At 42.8% G+C, this 18,617-nt stretch overlaps 2 protein-coding genes and 1 pseudogene across 6 annotated transcripts in view; 2 read left to right on the plus strand and 1 right to left on the minus strand.

The window, feature by feature from the left end:
• LOC139448012 (uncharacterized) overlaps positions 1–2,904 on the minus strand; it is a 165,344-nt gene extending 162,440 nt beyond the window's left edge. For all 5 annotated transcript variants that reach the window (XM_071229517.1, XM_071229515.1, XM_071229514.1 and 2 more), the window contains exon 1: positions 2,786–2,904. The gene's annotated coding sequence lies outside the window, so the exon portion shown is untranslated. The remainder of the gene's footprint in view (positions 1–2,785) is intronic.
• A 4,963-nt stretch (positions 2,905–7,867) lies between these two features.
• LOC139448686 (uncharacterized) lies at positions 7,868–9,544 on the plus strand (annotated as a pseudogene).
• A 6,730-nt stretch (positions 9,545–16,274) lies between these two features.
• Positions 16,275–17,360, plus strand: LOC139448687 (uncharacterized). Its single transcript, XM_071230237.1, has one exon. It carries the CDS (start codon positions 16,275–16,277, stop codon positions 17,358–17,360), a length of 1,086 nt encoding a protein of 361 aa, XP_071086338.1.
• The last annotated feature ends 1,257 nt before the right edge of the window (positions 17,361–18,617 follow it).

Consider the following 18,617-nt stretch of genomic DNA (forward strand, 5'->3'; position numbering starts at 1 on the left):
ACCCTATATGGCTGATGCGGTAATAAACATTAAAAAGTAAAGATATTCCGCCTTATGTAAGGAATTATATTATTTCAACACTGCATGTGATTCTTGTCTTGGCTGCGTGAAGCGTTTGCGTGGAAGTGTTTCTAACCAACTCGACAATGAGTGGGTGTGTGACTTGTGTTTAACGCCGCTGTTAACAGTATCCCAGTTATGTCATGGCATATCATCTTGACGTGGGAGGAAAGGCCGAAGTGATGCAGGTCTAAGACGTTTACCACATAGGTGAAACCCACGAGCATGGGTATGGTGCTGATAAACCTAGAAACATAAACGGAGCGAACCGGGATTTGAACCCACAATCATAGGTTTCTAGGTTTATAGGTTTCATAGGCGTGCCCAAGGGACGCAACGCTACACAGCGCATCGCGGCGCCTTATACGGCTGGGCCACTCGTGCCCCCAACTCGACAATGAAAATCTTAGAGCATATAACACATAATACGTTCTTGTTAACGAGTACTGAACACAGAAGCATTGAAAGTTGCTCCTCGGTATAAAGACCGACCAGGGAGTTTCTCGTGACCTGTCGCTGTTGCATGTGACCTCCTCCCGAGAAAACTAAGCCAGAATACAACTCCCGTGAAGTGATTCGGTATCCTCGAGAAAGCAATTGAAAGTATTACGTATATCTCGGATCCGTGAAGATCCGGGTTAGAATTTATTTTTAGCAACCCATGTTTGTCGTAAGAGGCGACTAACTGGATCGGGTGGAAAAGCTCGCTTACTTAGTTTATGTATGCCATCGTATTTCAGTTGCGTAGATTCAGATCATAGTCTTACTGGAATGTGTTGTCTAGACTCGTTTATTTACAGATTTCCGTCATATAACTGAAATACTTCTGAGTGTTGCTCGGGATATACCAGTAACACATAAAGATATTGACGGAAACGTAGCTGTTAATATAAAGAACATGTCTTAACTTAATACAGCAGGGGAGATGAGGTGGGTCATAACGTCGCGATTGAAATTATTTCAAATATACTATTCAAAAAAAGAAACGAAAAGCCAGATTTGTATGAGGTAGGAAAATACATTTAAACGAGGAACCACACAAGGTATTGAACCAAACGTTTGGCGATTGTAGTCATTTCAGTTATCGGTACATAGGAAAAGACCAAGGTTAAGGTCAGCCACCCTCAATAACGCGTATGGAATCGATAGCGTCCTGACATCTCCTGCCCATGGAAGAGACGAGTATGTTAATCGCATCCTGAGGAATGGTAGCCCACACGGCCTGCAACGAAAAAGCCAACTGCTGCAACGTCTGGGGTTCGGGCTGACGTCGGCGTAGCCGTTCATCCAATTCATTCCACAGGTGCTCTATCGGGTTCAAATCCGGGGATCTGGAGGGACAGGGGAAAATATTAACGTTGTTGTTGTGTAAACAGGCTCTTGTGATCCGTGCTATATGCGGTCGAGCGTTTTCCTGCTTGAATACACCACTGGACGTGTGGTAGGAGAATTTCGTTGATGTATCGTTGAGCCGTAAGATTGCTCTGGATATGGACCAAATCTGTCCTGCCAGGATGAGAGATAGCCGCCCACATCATAACGCTACCCCGACGTCTGTCGACCGGGCTCTTCCATCCCCTCGGCGGAGGAGAAATCTTGATTCGTCGCGGAACCATACATCTCTCCATCGCAGTTGAGGCCCTACCCTGTGTTGACGACACCAATGCAGTCGTTGTTGACGATGTTGTCGACTCAATATGACGCGTCGAACAGGTCGTCTTGCTCGCAGACCTGCTGCTCTTAAACGGTTTCGTACGGTCTGGTCGGAGATTCTTCGCAGTCCGGCTATTTGGAATGCGGTTGATGTTGCTGTGGTCGTCCTTTCACGTAGGTGGCTCAGTCGGATGTAGCGATCTTGGTCGTCCCGACCTTGGCAGATCAAGTCATAAGCTAAGTCATAAGCATGTGTTTATGAAGCACTATCAATTAGTGATAACAACAGGTGTTCGCGTAAAGGGGAATTGAATGCTGTAGCCCGATCACACAACTTTTGAGTAAGTGTTACATGCTGGAGTACTACTCGACAGAATGTGAAATTGGACTATTTAAAAGTTCAGTCGTATGGATTCTTTACTGTCACTATGGATCTTTGACAACTATTAAACGATATCAGATCATCGGTATACCTGAAGCGTAAGTTATATATAACTGTATATGTATACGATATGTATACCAATGATCTGATATCGTTCAATAACCATTAAATACCCGATTCTCTTCCACTAATTTACCCACCTGAACTAGAAATAAAGGAGACCAGTAAGATCGCCTCACCTGTTTCATGTTTAGATACTGTATGTGCATAACTATTCAGAGTGAAACACTCCCCACAAGATTGTGTGACAAGAGCAATGACTTCAGCTTTCAAATAGTCAACTTACCCTTCATGTTGAGCAATTATCCTGTATTTGGTGTTAACATTTCACAACTTTTGAAGAACAATCGAGCATGCTTCTAAAGAGCGTCGTCATACGATTCTTGCTCAGAAGTCGATTGATCAAGGTTACAACTCAAGGCCTCAGTGAAGCTTTCAAAAAGTGGCAGAAATGTGGATGACATTTCCATTTAGATGGCATTTGCTTTAATACTTTACTTAACTGGCTTGAATCTTTGGCGATCCATGGTCAAATTGTTTAGTGACAAATGCCCCATCGATCAAGGAATGAAACATTCCCTTAAAACTGTGATGGTTGCGTACAAAGTGACAAACAAAAATACCACCGACCTTCCTCTCTCCGGCAGACGCTCTATCCACTTAACCAGGGAGTCGGTCTACTACAACGGACTTGATGTGTGCAGGCAGATGAATAGATATCCTACATCCACACAGACGGTATGTGCAAGGTTTATATGGGAGCTGTACCTACCCTGTATCACGCTTGAAATAATTTAGGTAAAGGTACCTTGTGTCAGACTGACATTCTCTGTATAGATGCAAAGCTGTATATTTCAGCACAGGGCGTACAATGTACAATGACACTGCAATACTGGCGGTATTTTTATGCGGACAACATGTTTCATGGATACCTGTCTTGTTTATACTTATAATTAGCCTAGTTGAAGTCAAGTTCAACTGTCAAATGAAATTAGCATAAATATAATATTGTTATATCCGATGAAATCATTCTACATTTAATAATAAAGTACGAAGCAATATTTCTTCAGTTTGTGTGAGTGGTTTAATATGCATTTTCAACTGAAACTACATCACTGTGTTCTCGTGATCGTGATGTGAACAATCAGTTATCCAGCTCATTTGATAAATGAAATGTGAACAGTGTCTAAATATCAGATATATGTGCACTGATATGTTTATCCCCGGTGGTAATGATCATTGTTGTGGCCCCGATTCCCCGAGCGACCACCATCTAACAGATAAAAAATATGTTGAAGTAGTGAAAAGTTTTCTAGCAATGTACACAGGATTATGAAACTGTGATAAAAATTAACGGTAAAGCATGGAATGGTCTAACTGACCTTCTCGTTTTGAGATATTAACAATAGAATTACGCAAACATTCAGACGCTGATGTACTAACGCTAGATGTTTAATTCTATTTGTGTGACTTATACATTAAACCAGGGAAACTATACTCCCTGATTAAACCACTGACAAATTCAGCCATGCTACAACTGACACACCAAGTGGTGGGTGGTACTCAGTACGGTTGACATATTATCTGTCAAACTTCTAAATTTAACTGACTTTTAAATTGTTATTCAGTTACGCAGGGGAAAATGATGCTTCTACGATCATCTGTCCGTGACAGATAAATCACGTTTACTTTAGTTAATGCTCTTCTTAAAAAGTTATCACGTGCCTGCTGATGTGAGTGTGTGAGTTGGGTTTAACGCCGCTTTTAACAGTATTCAAATATATCACGGCGTGTCAGCTTATTGTGAGAGAAAAGCCCGAAGTGATGCAGGTGTCAGACGTTTACCACTTCGGTGAAACCTACCAGCACGGGTATGGTGCTGACAAACCTAGAAACATAAACAGGGCGAACCGGGATTCGAACCTAGGTTCATAGGTTTCTGGCGTGCCCAAGGGACGCAACTCTTCACAGCGAATCGCGGCGCCTTATACGACCGGCCCACCCGTGCCCCCGCCTGATGTGTAGATATATGCTATGGTATAGAATGTTTAGATAGGTAGACACCAAAATATCATATCATTCACTTTCATGGACCGTGATATCTCATATATGAGATTTCTCGGGAATGCCTATTTCATCTTCACCTATACCACAGAAGGGACATTCTCTATTATTTGCCGTAATCCAATTGTTGTATAAGGCCACGCGAATCATAACACGAATCATGACGCGAATAGAAGTTTCTAATGTTTGTGAGCTGCATGTCAAAAAACACCCCGGCATATATAATATATTCTTCCCATAACATGACCTTTTCTGCTTGAGATTCCATGTTATCTGTTTGAAGGAGTAACTGCTCAGGCAGCCTAACGGCGTTTGACAGAAAGAACTATTTCACTGACGAAAAAAGTTATGGAGCGTTTCCTTATGTGCCAAATTGGCGCCTGTTTTAACCCCGCGTTATAGTGTAGGAAAACATCGACGATGGAGATGCCGCGATATACTTCAGCTGAATGCTCTTTTGTCCCCCAATCAATAACCTGTGGTCACATAAACGTGATCTACTTATTGGCCAACCCCATTGGGAGTCCGGATTACAATAGATCCCTAACAACCGATGGTGGTCAAACGAGGTGACGTACATGGGCATCGTGTCCCATTTGCGTGGATCATTGTACGTGATGCCAGTCACTGGAATGTCTGGTCAAGATTGGATTATGTTCAGGCCGCCGTCATATACCTGGAATATTGAAACAAACACACGGACGCAGGACATATTCCTCCTACAATACAAATGCCAGATGCCAGAATCCTCAACTAAAATATGATATTACCTTACTAGAATTTAAGGCAATATACCAAGCAGAATAGGATCAGCAAAGTTGTTTAAGCGTTGAGTGCTAAAACATTGCCAGTTACATCAAATTATATCACTCATAAACATGAGGTTGTTTTGCCCTGTACACATTAATGTTATACAGATGTACTTATTCTCAAAATGGCGTTGTAAAATCTACACATGATCAAGATGGTATTCCACGCTCTTAGAAAAGGATCAAGTACGTCCAATGTTTGTCAAACGAGTCGACTCGGGTGGTTACGGTGTTAGACCTGTTGATTGTGTCACCCTGTCTCTCACTGTGAATATCTACAACCTGTCGTTACACAGTATTAAAGAATGACATGCGACAATCCTTGCCAGATCTGGCCGTTTGTCTTTTGTGAAAGGCGTGCATAAAATCGTGATTGCATCTTGTACTTTAAACGTTTCTTTTTTTATAGCATTTATTGTAATTAAAGAAAGTGTACTCTTTGTCAATTGTAAATTCCTTCCGTGCAGGAAACTGCAACACTTCCACATGTGTGTTTGTTCAAATGTCTGATTGAGCACTAGTGACACGACATGTTTCATGCGCGGAAACCACTGTGACAGTTTGCCACAATTACAATTACGTTTAATGTCCCTTTTTTAATGTTGCAAAGAGTTTTGTATTTTCCATTTTCTTTCTTTGAAAGCAGGGAGTGAAAATTTGCTTAACATTTAATAACACATCTCTTCTTCAGATGAATGGAAACATAGATACCTGTTAGTGTTCAACAACAAACCAGACCTAACGTATACACTAAATAATAATAAATACGTTTTGTATATGGGTTTAAGAGTTATCATTTAATAAACAATTATGATGGTTCACGATGCAGGGTGTAGGAAAAGAGTGATAATACATACATCAACGAATGATTACATTTGATTGCCAGAAGGAAATGTTACCTTAAACTATAGATCATATAGCTAGCATATTAACATGGTCGAATGTAAAGACATGTACACGTTATTAATATCTTAAGGGAATAATAGAAGGCCATGCACAAGTCAGAACTTATTTCGGATTTTAATGTGAACCTGGTGGCTGTATCTACACCACTGTGTATAGTAACATCTAGAAACTGAAACTTATCTACCATCTTGGATAGACAGGTCGATAATGTTAATGAAATGCATGTAAATATTATTCCTAGATATACAAGGAGAAATGAAATACTGTAAAACAGGAATTTAATGCGACATGAAAATAATGGGAGCTCTTGACTTTAGACATACATGCGCATTTTAAAAATGCGAACGCCCATACCCTTTTCTAAAAAATTATGCGCTGGTTTAAGTTCTGTGTTATTTCACTCACTCACTCACGAACGAACGAACGAGATTCAACGTGCGCTTTCCGACACGGGCCCGGCCAGGCCATTTAATGGCCGAAAGGGGCGAAAGTAGTGTGTGCAACCCAAGAGGGGGCTTTAGGGGTTGCTTATATAGAATTTGGGAATTTTGAGATTATGAATAGATGTTTTTAGATGCGTTATTAGTTCCGTTTTGATTAAGAATACGCCTAAGGCCTTGAAGTTTTCTTGTTTATTTTGTGGGTTTAGTATTGCTTATAGATTGAGAAAGGTCCACTACGCTTCGTGTACATAGAATATATGTTATCGCGTCACAGCGCACAGTATAATATTAAAGCGGAGTACTTGAGATAAGGCAGTCAAGTATGAACGTATTCACAATTCACAGTGGGTAAAGTTTATCGATCGAGCGGTGAAAATGTAGTGCCATTACATTTAAGCTCCAGCTCTTATTGACTGAAACTTTATGCTTCAACAAATCAAGCTGTATGCATTATACGGAACCCTGTGATATTCAAACCTTACACCGTGTGTTAGCGGGAGTTTTAACACATGAAATAGCTGCATTACTAGTATATAGTGGAAACACACGTTACATCACCGAGTTTTAATCTTACATCATACGCACGCTATTAATTGTTGTAAAACGAAACTGTGTTTGCTGGTCGCCGTGATACAGCTGGAATATTGTTGGTAGGGAAACAAACAACCTTATACTTTGGTGATTCAAACAATAGATATATATATTAATGTGCGTTTTTTTTTCGTGAGAAATATTATGCGTTGAAATACTTTGCTGTTAGGTACAGCTTGAAACTGATCGGTATGTGAGTACTCGTTCCTGGGTCACATTGACCCAACTATTATCACTGTCAACAAATTGGTAGAAATGTATACTGCTAATCTCAGTTTGACAGAACATCAACGGAGCAACTTTACATTAAATTCACAATATGTTTCTCGGTTTGTCAGCTCCATACCCTTTGTCCTGGGTCTCACCAAAGGCCTGAGACCTTCCTCTCACAGTACATTAATTTGAACACACTGCATACAGTTATACGAGAGGAATTGTTGTAATGTCACCGAGAATATCTGTGTTGTCACTCACACAACCTGTTCAAGGGGACCGAAACTGACAAATAGGCTTAAGGGGCTCCAATGAAATATTTCCTTTCTGCTGAGGGGGCACGGGTGGCCCAGTCGTCTGAGGCGCCGCGATTCGCTGTGCAGAGTTGCGTTCATTGGGCACGCCAGAACCCCGGTTCGGCCAACTGCTGATGGTTTCAAAATTGACCAACAGGCAAAGAACGTCTTGCTCGGCCTGAACCTGGAAGCTTAACGACAGCCTCGGTAGTACGCGGACACAGTCGGCTGTAGCGGACAGCAGAGAGGCAGTAATCGGACACTTCATATGTTTCAATCTTTTTTTAAAATTGCAAAATACTTGAAACAGATTAGAATGGAATGGAGACATTTAAACATACACATCAGTCTTAACATTACCATATCTTATCATACGTGACTAGTTATATTTCGCTTAGTTTAACGTAGCTGGTACATCGATCGAACGTTAACAACCAATTTGAACGATTTCTATAAAATTTGATCAAATGTCACCCACAGTCAGCTGTTAATCTCATTATACATTAATATCGGCTACTACCGCTGCCCGGGTACTGCTGCCACCACTCAAACAAACTTTCCAAAGTCCAATCTGCATGTTTTACAGCCCATGAAACTGTGTAAAGGTGTGTCAAGGGTTATCTCCCATTAGTTAGACCGCCAGTTGTTAGACAGCCACTTGTCAGACACTGAAGTAGGGGATTAATTAGGGCAGTACCCACAACAATGGTACAGTCCTACTCAGTGAGGGATTAATTAGGCATGTCTCAAGGTTCATTGTTTGATCTTTCTCTACTTATTTGCTACTTTTTTATTGTTACAGTTATTTCCTAGATTGCTACTCCAGTCGCATGTTGTACTCTGATTATAAGTTATTATGTTAACCCAATATGTAGTGTTTGATCTTTAAAACTTGTGGAAAATGAAGAACTTCTCAACCAGACTACAACTCAAGTTACACTTAGCTGCTTGTTATAACATTCTTCATATAAAACAATTAATCTTTTACTATCAATTTGTCAGAGTCTACTCAGTTTAACCAACTGTGATATAAATATCATTACTGGCTGATCATATAAAATCTATATAAGCAACCACTTAAACTCCCCTACTGGATTGCCAAACAACTTTTTCTCCTTTTCTGAAACACATTAAATGGCCGGGCCGGGCCCGTGTGCGAAATACGCTGCAGTCGGAAAGCGCACGTAAAATCTCCAATATAAGTAAGTAAGTAAGATCATGGTAGCATTATCAGAATGGCTGGGTTAAGGAAAGTGGAACATATTATGTCACAGAGAGGCACACCTCAGATTCTTCTGGATGGATATCTCTACAACCGAAATCGAGAAAGACAGACCAGCACCCACTGGAGGTGTGTTATCAAGACCTGCACTGGTAGATGCACAACAAGTGACGACTTCCCCCGGAACCAGACTGAGCGAAACCATCCACCAGAACATGTCAACAAACTCAAGTTCCTCAGCACGCTTCGAAAGCGCGCCCGTGAAGAAACAATCAAGATGCACTCCCTCTACAATGACCAGCTAGCACAAGAAGATGACAACGAGATACCCCTTCTCCCTTCCTTCTCCAGCGTCAGCAACACCATGCCTGCTCTACCCAGGAATCATTCAGATGTTGATCTCCTAGGTTCCTGGACTGAGACCATTGGACGGCCGTTCCTCCTCCTTAGTGATGGCGTGCACAACAAGATCCTAGCTTTCTCTACCCTGGAACAACTACAAGCCTTGCAGACTGCGGACATGGTGTACATGGATGGGCACCTTCACCTCCTGCCCAGACCTGTGGGATCAAGTATATATCCTTCATGCTCGAGCTGGTTCTACATCCTATCCACTTGTCTTCACCCTGTTGCCTGATCGCCAAGCCGCCACCTATGCCAGACTGTTCCGACTCTTGAAGACTGAAGAGCAGCAGAGACTGGACAGACCACTGGACAGAAGCCAACTCGTCCAGGTCAACTTTGGAGAAGCACCTTCCAGCCGCAAGCGAGTGTATCGCGATATCGACAGCCGGATCATCAGATTGAAAGACCATCTTGGTCAGAAGACTCGAGTTCAGTTTTAAGATGCTGTGGGCCACCACCTGAAACTTGCCTAAAGACCTTAGTCTGACAACAGGATGAACCGAGGATGACGTTGTGTACATATCATGACTAAATTTCATATATGTGTAAATACATCTGATGTAACAGCCAAATCTGAGATGAACGTTTATAAAATAAGTACATCTGGCTTAACACGTCTTTTTGTTTTGTTATATCTTGATGTTTGGCCATGGGTCATTCCATTATCAATCAAGGTAACAGCATTGCACTTTGTTGTGCACTCAACCAGAAAAGTTGTTATTTTAAGGTGTCTAACAACCGGCTGTCTAACTTATGGGAGGACACCGTGTCAAGCTTGTCAATTAAGTTGCTGTAGGTCACTGTTAGGCAAGACACGGATCGAGTAGCTACTATGATAGGCCTAGTTTGGATGTGCATTTCTACGGGGTTTTTTTTAACTAGGATGGGTCGTGAACGATCATTCAATCAAGATCGCTGACGTTTCTCAATGTATGCTAAACTGCTGAGTCCAATATTAAAAGGGCTAAATGATCAGAAACAACACACTTCTGTATGCATTCGTGCTGGGGAATTCCCAGCGGGTCCCCCAGGAATGTGCAAGTAGTCCGTCAGTGTTTACGTTATTTCAAGAATACGGTCTCGTGAAAAAAAGTGTGAACGTCAAATGTGTCCTTCATACACTTTCAATTTCACGATCATGTGACCGACCTCTCGTCCAATGGAAAACTTCTTGTAAACTTCACATTCAAAAAAATATTACATTATTCAGAAGATTAACACTATGCTCATTTGTCGTTAGTGACCTTGAGTGAGTGAGTGAGTATGGTTTTATTCTAGCATATCCTAGAAATATTCTAGCAATATCACGGCGGGGCACACCAGGAATGGGCTTGACACATTGTACCCATGTCGGGAATCGAACCCGGGTCTTCGGCGTGACGAGCGACGCTTTGACCACGAGGCTACCCGACCGCCCCTTGTGACTATGAGCTGGGTGAAACTGTTCAAGGCGGCTTTAATCAAACTCTCACACTATTGTGTTGATAGACTGTTGAGAGAGTGATATTCGTTTTAGAAACCCATATATCTTAACACCGTTTAATGCAGTTGTTTGAACGTCTTGACAGAGCAGTGTGAGCAGAAGGCGTTTCACGACGTTAAATGTCTGCTAACAGACAGAGATTGTTTGTTTGGTTTGTTGTTTAACGCCGCACTCAGCAATATTCCAGCTATATGACGGCGGTCTGTAAATAATGGAGTCAGGACCAGACAATCCAGTGATTAAAATCATGAGCATCGATCCACGCAATTGGTTGGTTGGTTTGTTTGTTGTTTTACGCCGCACTCAGCAATATTCCAGCTATATGACGGCGGTCTGTAAATAATCGAGTCTGGACCAGACAATCCAGTGATTAATAGCATGAGCATCGATCCACGCAATTGAGATCGATGACATGTATCAACCAAGTCAGCGAGCCTGACCACCCGATCCCGTTAGTCGCCTTTTACGACAAGAATATTCGCCTTTTCCGCGTAATTGGGATCGATGACATGCATCAACCAAGTCAGTGACCTGACCACCCGATCCCGTCAGTCGCCTCTCACGGCAAGCATGAGCTGCTGGAGAACTATTCTACCCCGGATGTTCACGGGTCTACAGACAGAGACCAGGTTGCCACTTTAATTTTGAAAATATATAAGAGCGGCTCTGTAGCTCGCATGGTGTTTTTCTTGAATATCACATTAAATGAAACATTTCACACAAAGGTAAAAAAGTACAAGAAATGAATTACATATTCACACCCCACATGAACGTCACTCCGCATGTGACATAGCACTGTTGGTCGCCACAGGGATACATCAAGGTTTAAGTGAAATATGTAAAATGACATTTTTAATGTGGCTGCCACTTAGGCCATGATTAAAAGTCTATCGGAATTCCGAGAGCAGATATTTGTAGAGACACCATTCCCAGGTTTAGACACAAACAATGTAATTTTGTATACCCATTGAAATCACTGTTGAAAATGCAGTATGCAGTCATGACTACACCAGTTTAGACTGGTCGCTACAAGTAGGTTCAAGCGAGAGAAAGTATCACGGGAGTAAAATTTATATTCTTTGCCCTATAAAACTTGGTTTTGTCAAAGTATGAATATTTATCACATTGTATTATTACATTACGTACATTGTATAATAATTTGGGAAGATCTAGTTACCACACCAGCTAAGTTATCTGTGTTTGAAACAGTTAAATTCGTAATGTTATGACGGTACAAATAACACGTCTTTCTACAATACTCTTAAAGAGTCTTCAGTCAACAACAGTTGAAAATGGCAAATTACTTGTTGGCAGTGACAGAAGTATATCGGGAGAAGAGGTGACAGTGGGAGAAACAGTCACGTCTGGCGAGGTAAAGGAACAAATCGAAGGGGTCTTGAATGGATCTTGTTTATTCAAGTCTGAAGCAGTGAAGACACAAGCATGATAAAATATACTTCCTGTCCATACAGCGCCGAATAAGGCGTATTTATATGCTACATACCTGTATGAATGAACGCTAACTGTAATGAGTCATCATCAATAATGATTTACATCAGCTGTAACTTACAAATTTTCCCCTTCATCAGCAAAGAAAACCGGCATTATGCCCACCACGCATGTACGGTTATCGAGCTTGCTCACAAAGAACCATAACTCTAATTGACTGTTAATTAATGACGTCGTGAATGTCAACATGCACGCAACACTGGTTCGAGTCGCACCCATACAACGCCACCTAAACATACTTTTCTTTTCCCTTTTTTTCACATATTTTACATGCATAACAAACATCAAAATATTCAACACCTCTAACATAAGAAAGTACTTCCTAAAGTATATGAAAATCAACACAGCATCAACTCAGAAGCCCATACAAAGTAAATACGTGTACATTAATGTAAGTGCAACAACGTCCGTGTGTAAACAATCGAGTCTGAACTAGACAAACAAGTGGTTAATATCATGAGCAACGCTCCACCTCGTCGGGGTATAACGACAAGCATTCAACCAAGTCACAGAGCCTGACTCCCGATCGAAATAGTTACGGCTAGCATCGGTTGCTGAAAAGGGGATATATTCTTATAAGTGACTTGGCCCCACATGAATCTGGGACCCGTGAAGACCCGGGGTAGAATAGGTCTTCAGCAACCCATGCCTGCCGTAAAAGGCGACTATGATTGTCGTAAGTGGCGACTAACGGGATCGGGTGGTCAGGATCGCTGACTTTGTTGATGCATGTCATCGATCCCAATTGCGTGGATCGATGCTCATGATATCAATCACTGGAATGTCTGGTCCAGACCCGATTATTTACAGACCATATAGCTGGAATATTACTAAGTGCGGCGTTTAACAACAAACCAATGCAACCAAATGTAGTGTTAACTCATGTCGGTGCTATTCAGACGACAATAGCACCAGTGGCACCAGTTGACACTATAGCGAGTCAGCAATATTAGCAAAGATAAGTGAATGGTCAGAAAGACGTCTACTTACTTTGCTTGCTTTGAACTTGACTGTTTCCCTCATGGGCTCCCGGCTAGCTGATTGGCTGGGAGGATTTCCGGGTCCTGCTGCTTCCCGGGCACGGGCTGCGGCTCTCGGGTAGCTTCGGCTGTATTGGCAGACATGGCCGACCACCACACTCCCCCCTATTTACAGGAACCTGACGTCTTCTGGGACCTGCGGCGGGTTAGGACCCTACATTCTGCCCTGGTAGACAACCGGGATTTTCAGAGGTTATGACGTTTCATCCTCTACAGAGACATCCACCTCGGAGTCCCAAAGCTCTTCGGGACTAGTAGACACTTCTTAGATCTCCATTTTCAGTCTTAATTTTCCGACCTGGATTACTTCTCGGAAATCATGGACGCTTTCCAAGTTTCTATTCTCAATGGGAGTCCTCCAACCAAGATCCCTTGACATTTTCCAAGTTTCTATTCTCCATGGGGGTCCTCCAACCAAGATCCCTGGACATTTTCCAAGTTTCTATTCTCAATGGGGGTCCTCCAACCAAGATCCCTTGCCCTCTGTCCTGGAGAGAACTCCAAGCCTATACGTCTTTGTTTCTTGTGGCCCGGTAAAAATACCGGGCCCCTGGATCTTGCACCGGATGCCCAACAAAAATGCCGGGCTAAGGGGTCTTCCCGATGCCCGACAAAAATGCCGGGCTAGGGGGTCTGCTCAATGCCAGACAAAAATGCCGGGCTGACCTCATCCCTCAACTCTAGGGGATCCGATACATGTCCCTGGCGTTGCTTGTGGAGTAGCGCAGGACCTCCTCCACCGGAACCCCCCGGGCCTGGGCCACGAGCACGGCCACATCCCCAATCCTGTGAGGGGCTGAGATGAGGGGAATCGGTCTCCAGGAGCAGCCGATTCAAAGGAATCGACCGGAGACCCTCCCTCTGCCATCGGTCGAACCCTGCACCGGGGAGTTGATGCTGAAGTACGTATTAGGGAACTCAGCCAACCATGCAGACACATCACTAGCCCTTCTAGTGAAGCTGTGGAGATGAACCACCCGAGTAGGTGGTAGCTTCTCCTTGACCTTCCGGAGGGCCAACCCCTGTACATCCGACCCGTAGGGGTCACCCTTGCTCCCCCACAAGCTGGACCGGCTTCTGCACGCCCTGCCTGGCTCGAGGGTGGTCCAGGAGGTCGTCCACCGAGAGTCCCGCCTCTGCCCCAGCAAGTCCCTCCCAGTCCTATCTAAGTGGAAGTGAACGTCGATAGCCTCTAGATTCGTTTCTTCTTCTGAGGTGGCCTCCGCCTCCGAGCTGGCAGACCAGGTGACCACCCGGTCCACTGACTTCGGCCCCTTATCCTGGAAGCGCAGGGTTTCCTGGCGATCCCGTTCACCCACGGGCTCCAGCAGGGTCCTGAATTCCGCCCTACGGTGGTCCTCCAGCTCCGCCAGGATTGCCACCAGGACGCGCCAGTGGGCGAGGCAGGCCAGTGAGTTCACCGGCCGCAATACAAACACCCTGGGCACCGCAAGTCCTCCGAAGTCTCGGGGGCACTTTACTCTCCTCGGGGACTGCAAGTCCTCCGAAGCCTCGGGGGACACTTTACTCTCCTCAGGGACCCGGCGACCGCGGTCAGCACGCCTTTGAAGATCCTCCAAGGTGGCCCCGGGACAGACAAGGAGCGACGCCAGGTGGCGTAAGGCCCGGACTCTATCCTGGGCCTCTTCCCGGGTCAGCCTCCCACTCCCCGTGAAGTACAGGGGTAAGTGGCCCATCTGTACATGCTGCTTTAGTTTCCGGGACCTTACTCCGCATCCCGGCACCAAGCACGCTGAACACCGGTCCCTGGTCGCCCCACGGGAACGCTGGGCAACCGCAGGGAAGCTCGGCCGACGTTGGGATAGAGAAGTCGGAGAGTTCCTGGGTGGTGGCGGAATTTGGAACTCCTGTTCCGGGGCCTGTGGATGGCTGTGTGAGCGCCGAGGGGCAGAGGACCGCCGCCTTAAGGGCGACCATCCCCCGGTCACTTGGCGCTCCCCGCCCTCCGCTCCTGCTGGGACCCAGACCTGCAGAGCCTTCTTCCTTTCCCCGCCTCGACTTCCCTCGTCCCACGATCAGATCTTTGAGCTCGCTTCCGCTGCACTAAAGATCTGAGGACATCACATTACAGGTCACGTCAGAAGAACCATTCATCCGACCAATAAGAGTGTGATACGCTCACCTCTTCGCAAACACCTGGTGTCATCACTATATATAGTTGATAGTGATTCATAAACATATGTTCATGATACAGTTGGAATCGCCCAATCAACTCTGCTTTAAGCAGAGATTTCTTATGACTATAGAAAGGGTTCTGTCGTTTCTATTAAATAACACGATGGACGGGATCGCTTGGCAAGACTCGCAGACTAGGCTGATGTATGGCATCGTATTCTAATGGGCGATCTTTTTGAAATTATCCCCCCGAACTAACCCGCTAGGTGGCACTGTTCCGGACGGTCCAACCCACCACTTCCGGTAGCTTGTTTACACTGGCAACGCATAGCAACTGTCACTATTTGACACACGTTCATATATAATTTTACGATGCCTGGGACATGTTGTTGTGTCCCTATGTGTTCCAACAGAGGAGGATTTATATTCCCACTCGACGAATATATCTGCAGTCAATGGATTTTCGCTGTGAAAAGAGATTCTTGGAAACCTACGAACCACTCGGTTGTTTGTGCGGCACACTTTCCCGATGAAGACTTCGTCTCGTTCAACGCTCATACACTGAATACTACAGGTAAATTTACAAATATTAAATTGCACTACTCCCACATACTTGATTAATATAGAAAGATACTACTTTTTTGTTCAAATGTTTTATTTCGCGTGCATGATAAATGTTGGGATGGCGAGTAAACGTTCTATTTTTAGAAATCGGCCATAACGCGATTATTGAGAAAGCGTCTGTCAGGAGAGTAACAAGTAACATTAAAAAAAGTATTTACACAATACCATTAACGAAACATATTGCAAAAAGCAATATCAACGAATTATGAATTTCAATGGTATCCCTTTTCATTGTTTTACGCAGATATCAACAGAACTAAACGCCGTTTGAAGAAGGGAGCTGTTCCAAGTATTTTCGCTTGGTCTGTAGCGACAGACACAGCTGAATCTTGTGACAGACACCGACGAGCTTCTGTTCGAAGGACTGTTAATGCTTTTATGGCTGATTTGGCAAAATGTGAGTCAGACGCCACTTGTATCCCATATGTATGTTCTGAGGTTACCTTAACTTCATCTGATGTGACGGAGGAGAATGATGAAATGGTTGATGAGAAGTGTCCTTGTATTGATATTCATGATGTAGATAATGCTCAAACTCAAACTGACCATATGCCAGATAGTGTGTATTTGTGTATTGAAAAACTGCAGTATGACAATGAAGGTCTCCATTTTTACACTGGTTTAGAAAATTATGACAAATTTCAGTGTGTGTTTGCTAGTCTTGGACCAGCTGTTGATCATCTGTGCTATAGTCGCACTGGTACAGTTGATGTTATATCTCCACAGAACCAGTTTTTGTTGATGCTTGTAAAATTAAGACAACATCATACATACTTTGAACTCAGTAGAATGTTTGGTACATCCCAGTTTACAGCTGAGAATGTATTTATTACATGGGTCAATTTTTGTTCCAGGCAGTGGGGTGAGCTTAATTTATGGCCATGCAGAGCTTTAATAAAGTATCACATGCTTTCCGATTTTAGGAGGAAATATCCCTCTACTCGAGTTGTTGTTGATGCAACCGAGTGTCCTATCAAAAGACCATCAAACCCCACATCACAGAGAGTCACTTACAGCAGATATAAGAATAAAAATACAGTTAAAGTTCTTGTTGGTGGCTCACCCCATGGCTTGATTTCTTATCTTTCACCTGCATATGGTGGTTCTGCATCCGACAGACAAATTGTAGAACGTTCTGCCCTACCTTCTATGTGTGACCCCAAAGATTCTATAATGGCAGACAAAGGTTTTAATGTCCAGGACTTATTTGCTCCATATGATGTTCATATTAATATACCAACATTTTTCAGGAAAAAAAATAGAATGAGTGGTAGAACTGTTATGAAAGATCGCCGCATATCCAGCAAGAGAGCACACATTGAAAGATTTATTGGTGGTATGAAAACATACAAGATTCTTACAGAGAAATTGAATGCTACAGAAATAAAATTAGCTTCTCGTATCACTTTCATCTGTGCCATGCTATTCAATTTCAGAAACAAGCTGGTGACTGACAAAGCCTAAATTGATCTTTAAAATTTCATTACATGTACAATACAGCTGGTAATTTGTGAGATATTATGCTTGACATGTGTATTAATAAGTGATTGGACAAAATACCGATTCATCGGTGGATTGCAGTGTATTTACTTCCAAATACAAGTAAAAATACAAACTAAGTAAAATATATTGATTCTTACCTTAAATGTTCGCTTTGATAATTGGTACACACCACAGATAAGAGCACATGCAAGTGTCGTGATATGTATCTGATCATGAGCAAGGCTTGACGATACCTACTGTATCACCAGTTGGCGTATTGTCACAGCCCTTGTATTTATTCTACATAACAAAGTACAAAAATAGTCAAATACTGAGATCATAATGATACTTTCATTGTTTCAGTACTTAAATGATAATGGTGGCTCCCACAAAGTGGTGTTGATATCGTGTTATTTTGTTTATGAATCCTGAAATATTTATGGCGAGTCTCATAATGTATTTGTGCAGTGTCTGAAATTACATAATCTTGAGTATCCATTGTATCATGATGTCAGTGCATTCCAGGGCACCCTCCTGCTTACGTCATCACAAGTGTGAAAACTATTAATGTTGTTTCTTCCAAATAACCTAACCATAATATAATCATTCTTGATATGTACGTATATGGAAATAATTTGTTCCTCTCTCACTGCCCTGGCAAGGGTGACAGTATATGTGAAGTTGTTATAAGTTTAAACGCTGATTGTGGAATATTCTCATTGTTCTCCAATCATATAATTATTATCTCACATAAAGTGCACATGAATTGATGATTACTACATTTATGTGTTTAGATAAGTATGGCATTACAAATTTAAGAAATACAAAGAGAATGTTTTAAATGTAATTTCTCACTGATCATTGCCTGATTTGGGCAGACTGAAAGCAGTTCCTTCAGTATGTTTCATTTTCAGATAAATTCACTATTTCATTAGCTGATCAGTAAAAATATGTGTACCAGTATTATCTCATCTCATGATGGGGCTACGTATCTCCCTTATGCAATATCATGAAGAGTTCCTGTTGCATGGCTTGATTATTAAGTAAAATTCATTGTGTGTTACTCTGTACAAGCAGAAATGTGATCAATTAATTGACATGCCAGTCTGTGTATGACAGTGATTCATCTATAGCTTGTTCATATGCAATTCAGAACATGCTGATCCAAGACAACTTCAACATACTTAACCTTCAAAGTTGTACTTGTCATAGTTCCTGTACAAAAAAGAATTTAATAAA

Source organism: Haliotis cracherodii, unplaced genomic scaffold (genome assembly GCF_022045235.1).
Source record: "Haliotis cracherodii isolate W230 unplaced genomic scaffold, xgHalCrac1.p SCAF_7, whole genome shotgun sequence".
In the NCBI taxonomy this organism is placed as follows: Eukaryota; Metazoa; Mollusca; class Gastropoda; order Lepetellida; family Haliotidae; genus Haliotis; species Haliotis cracherodii.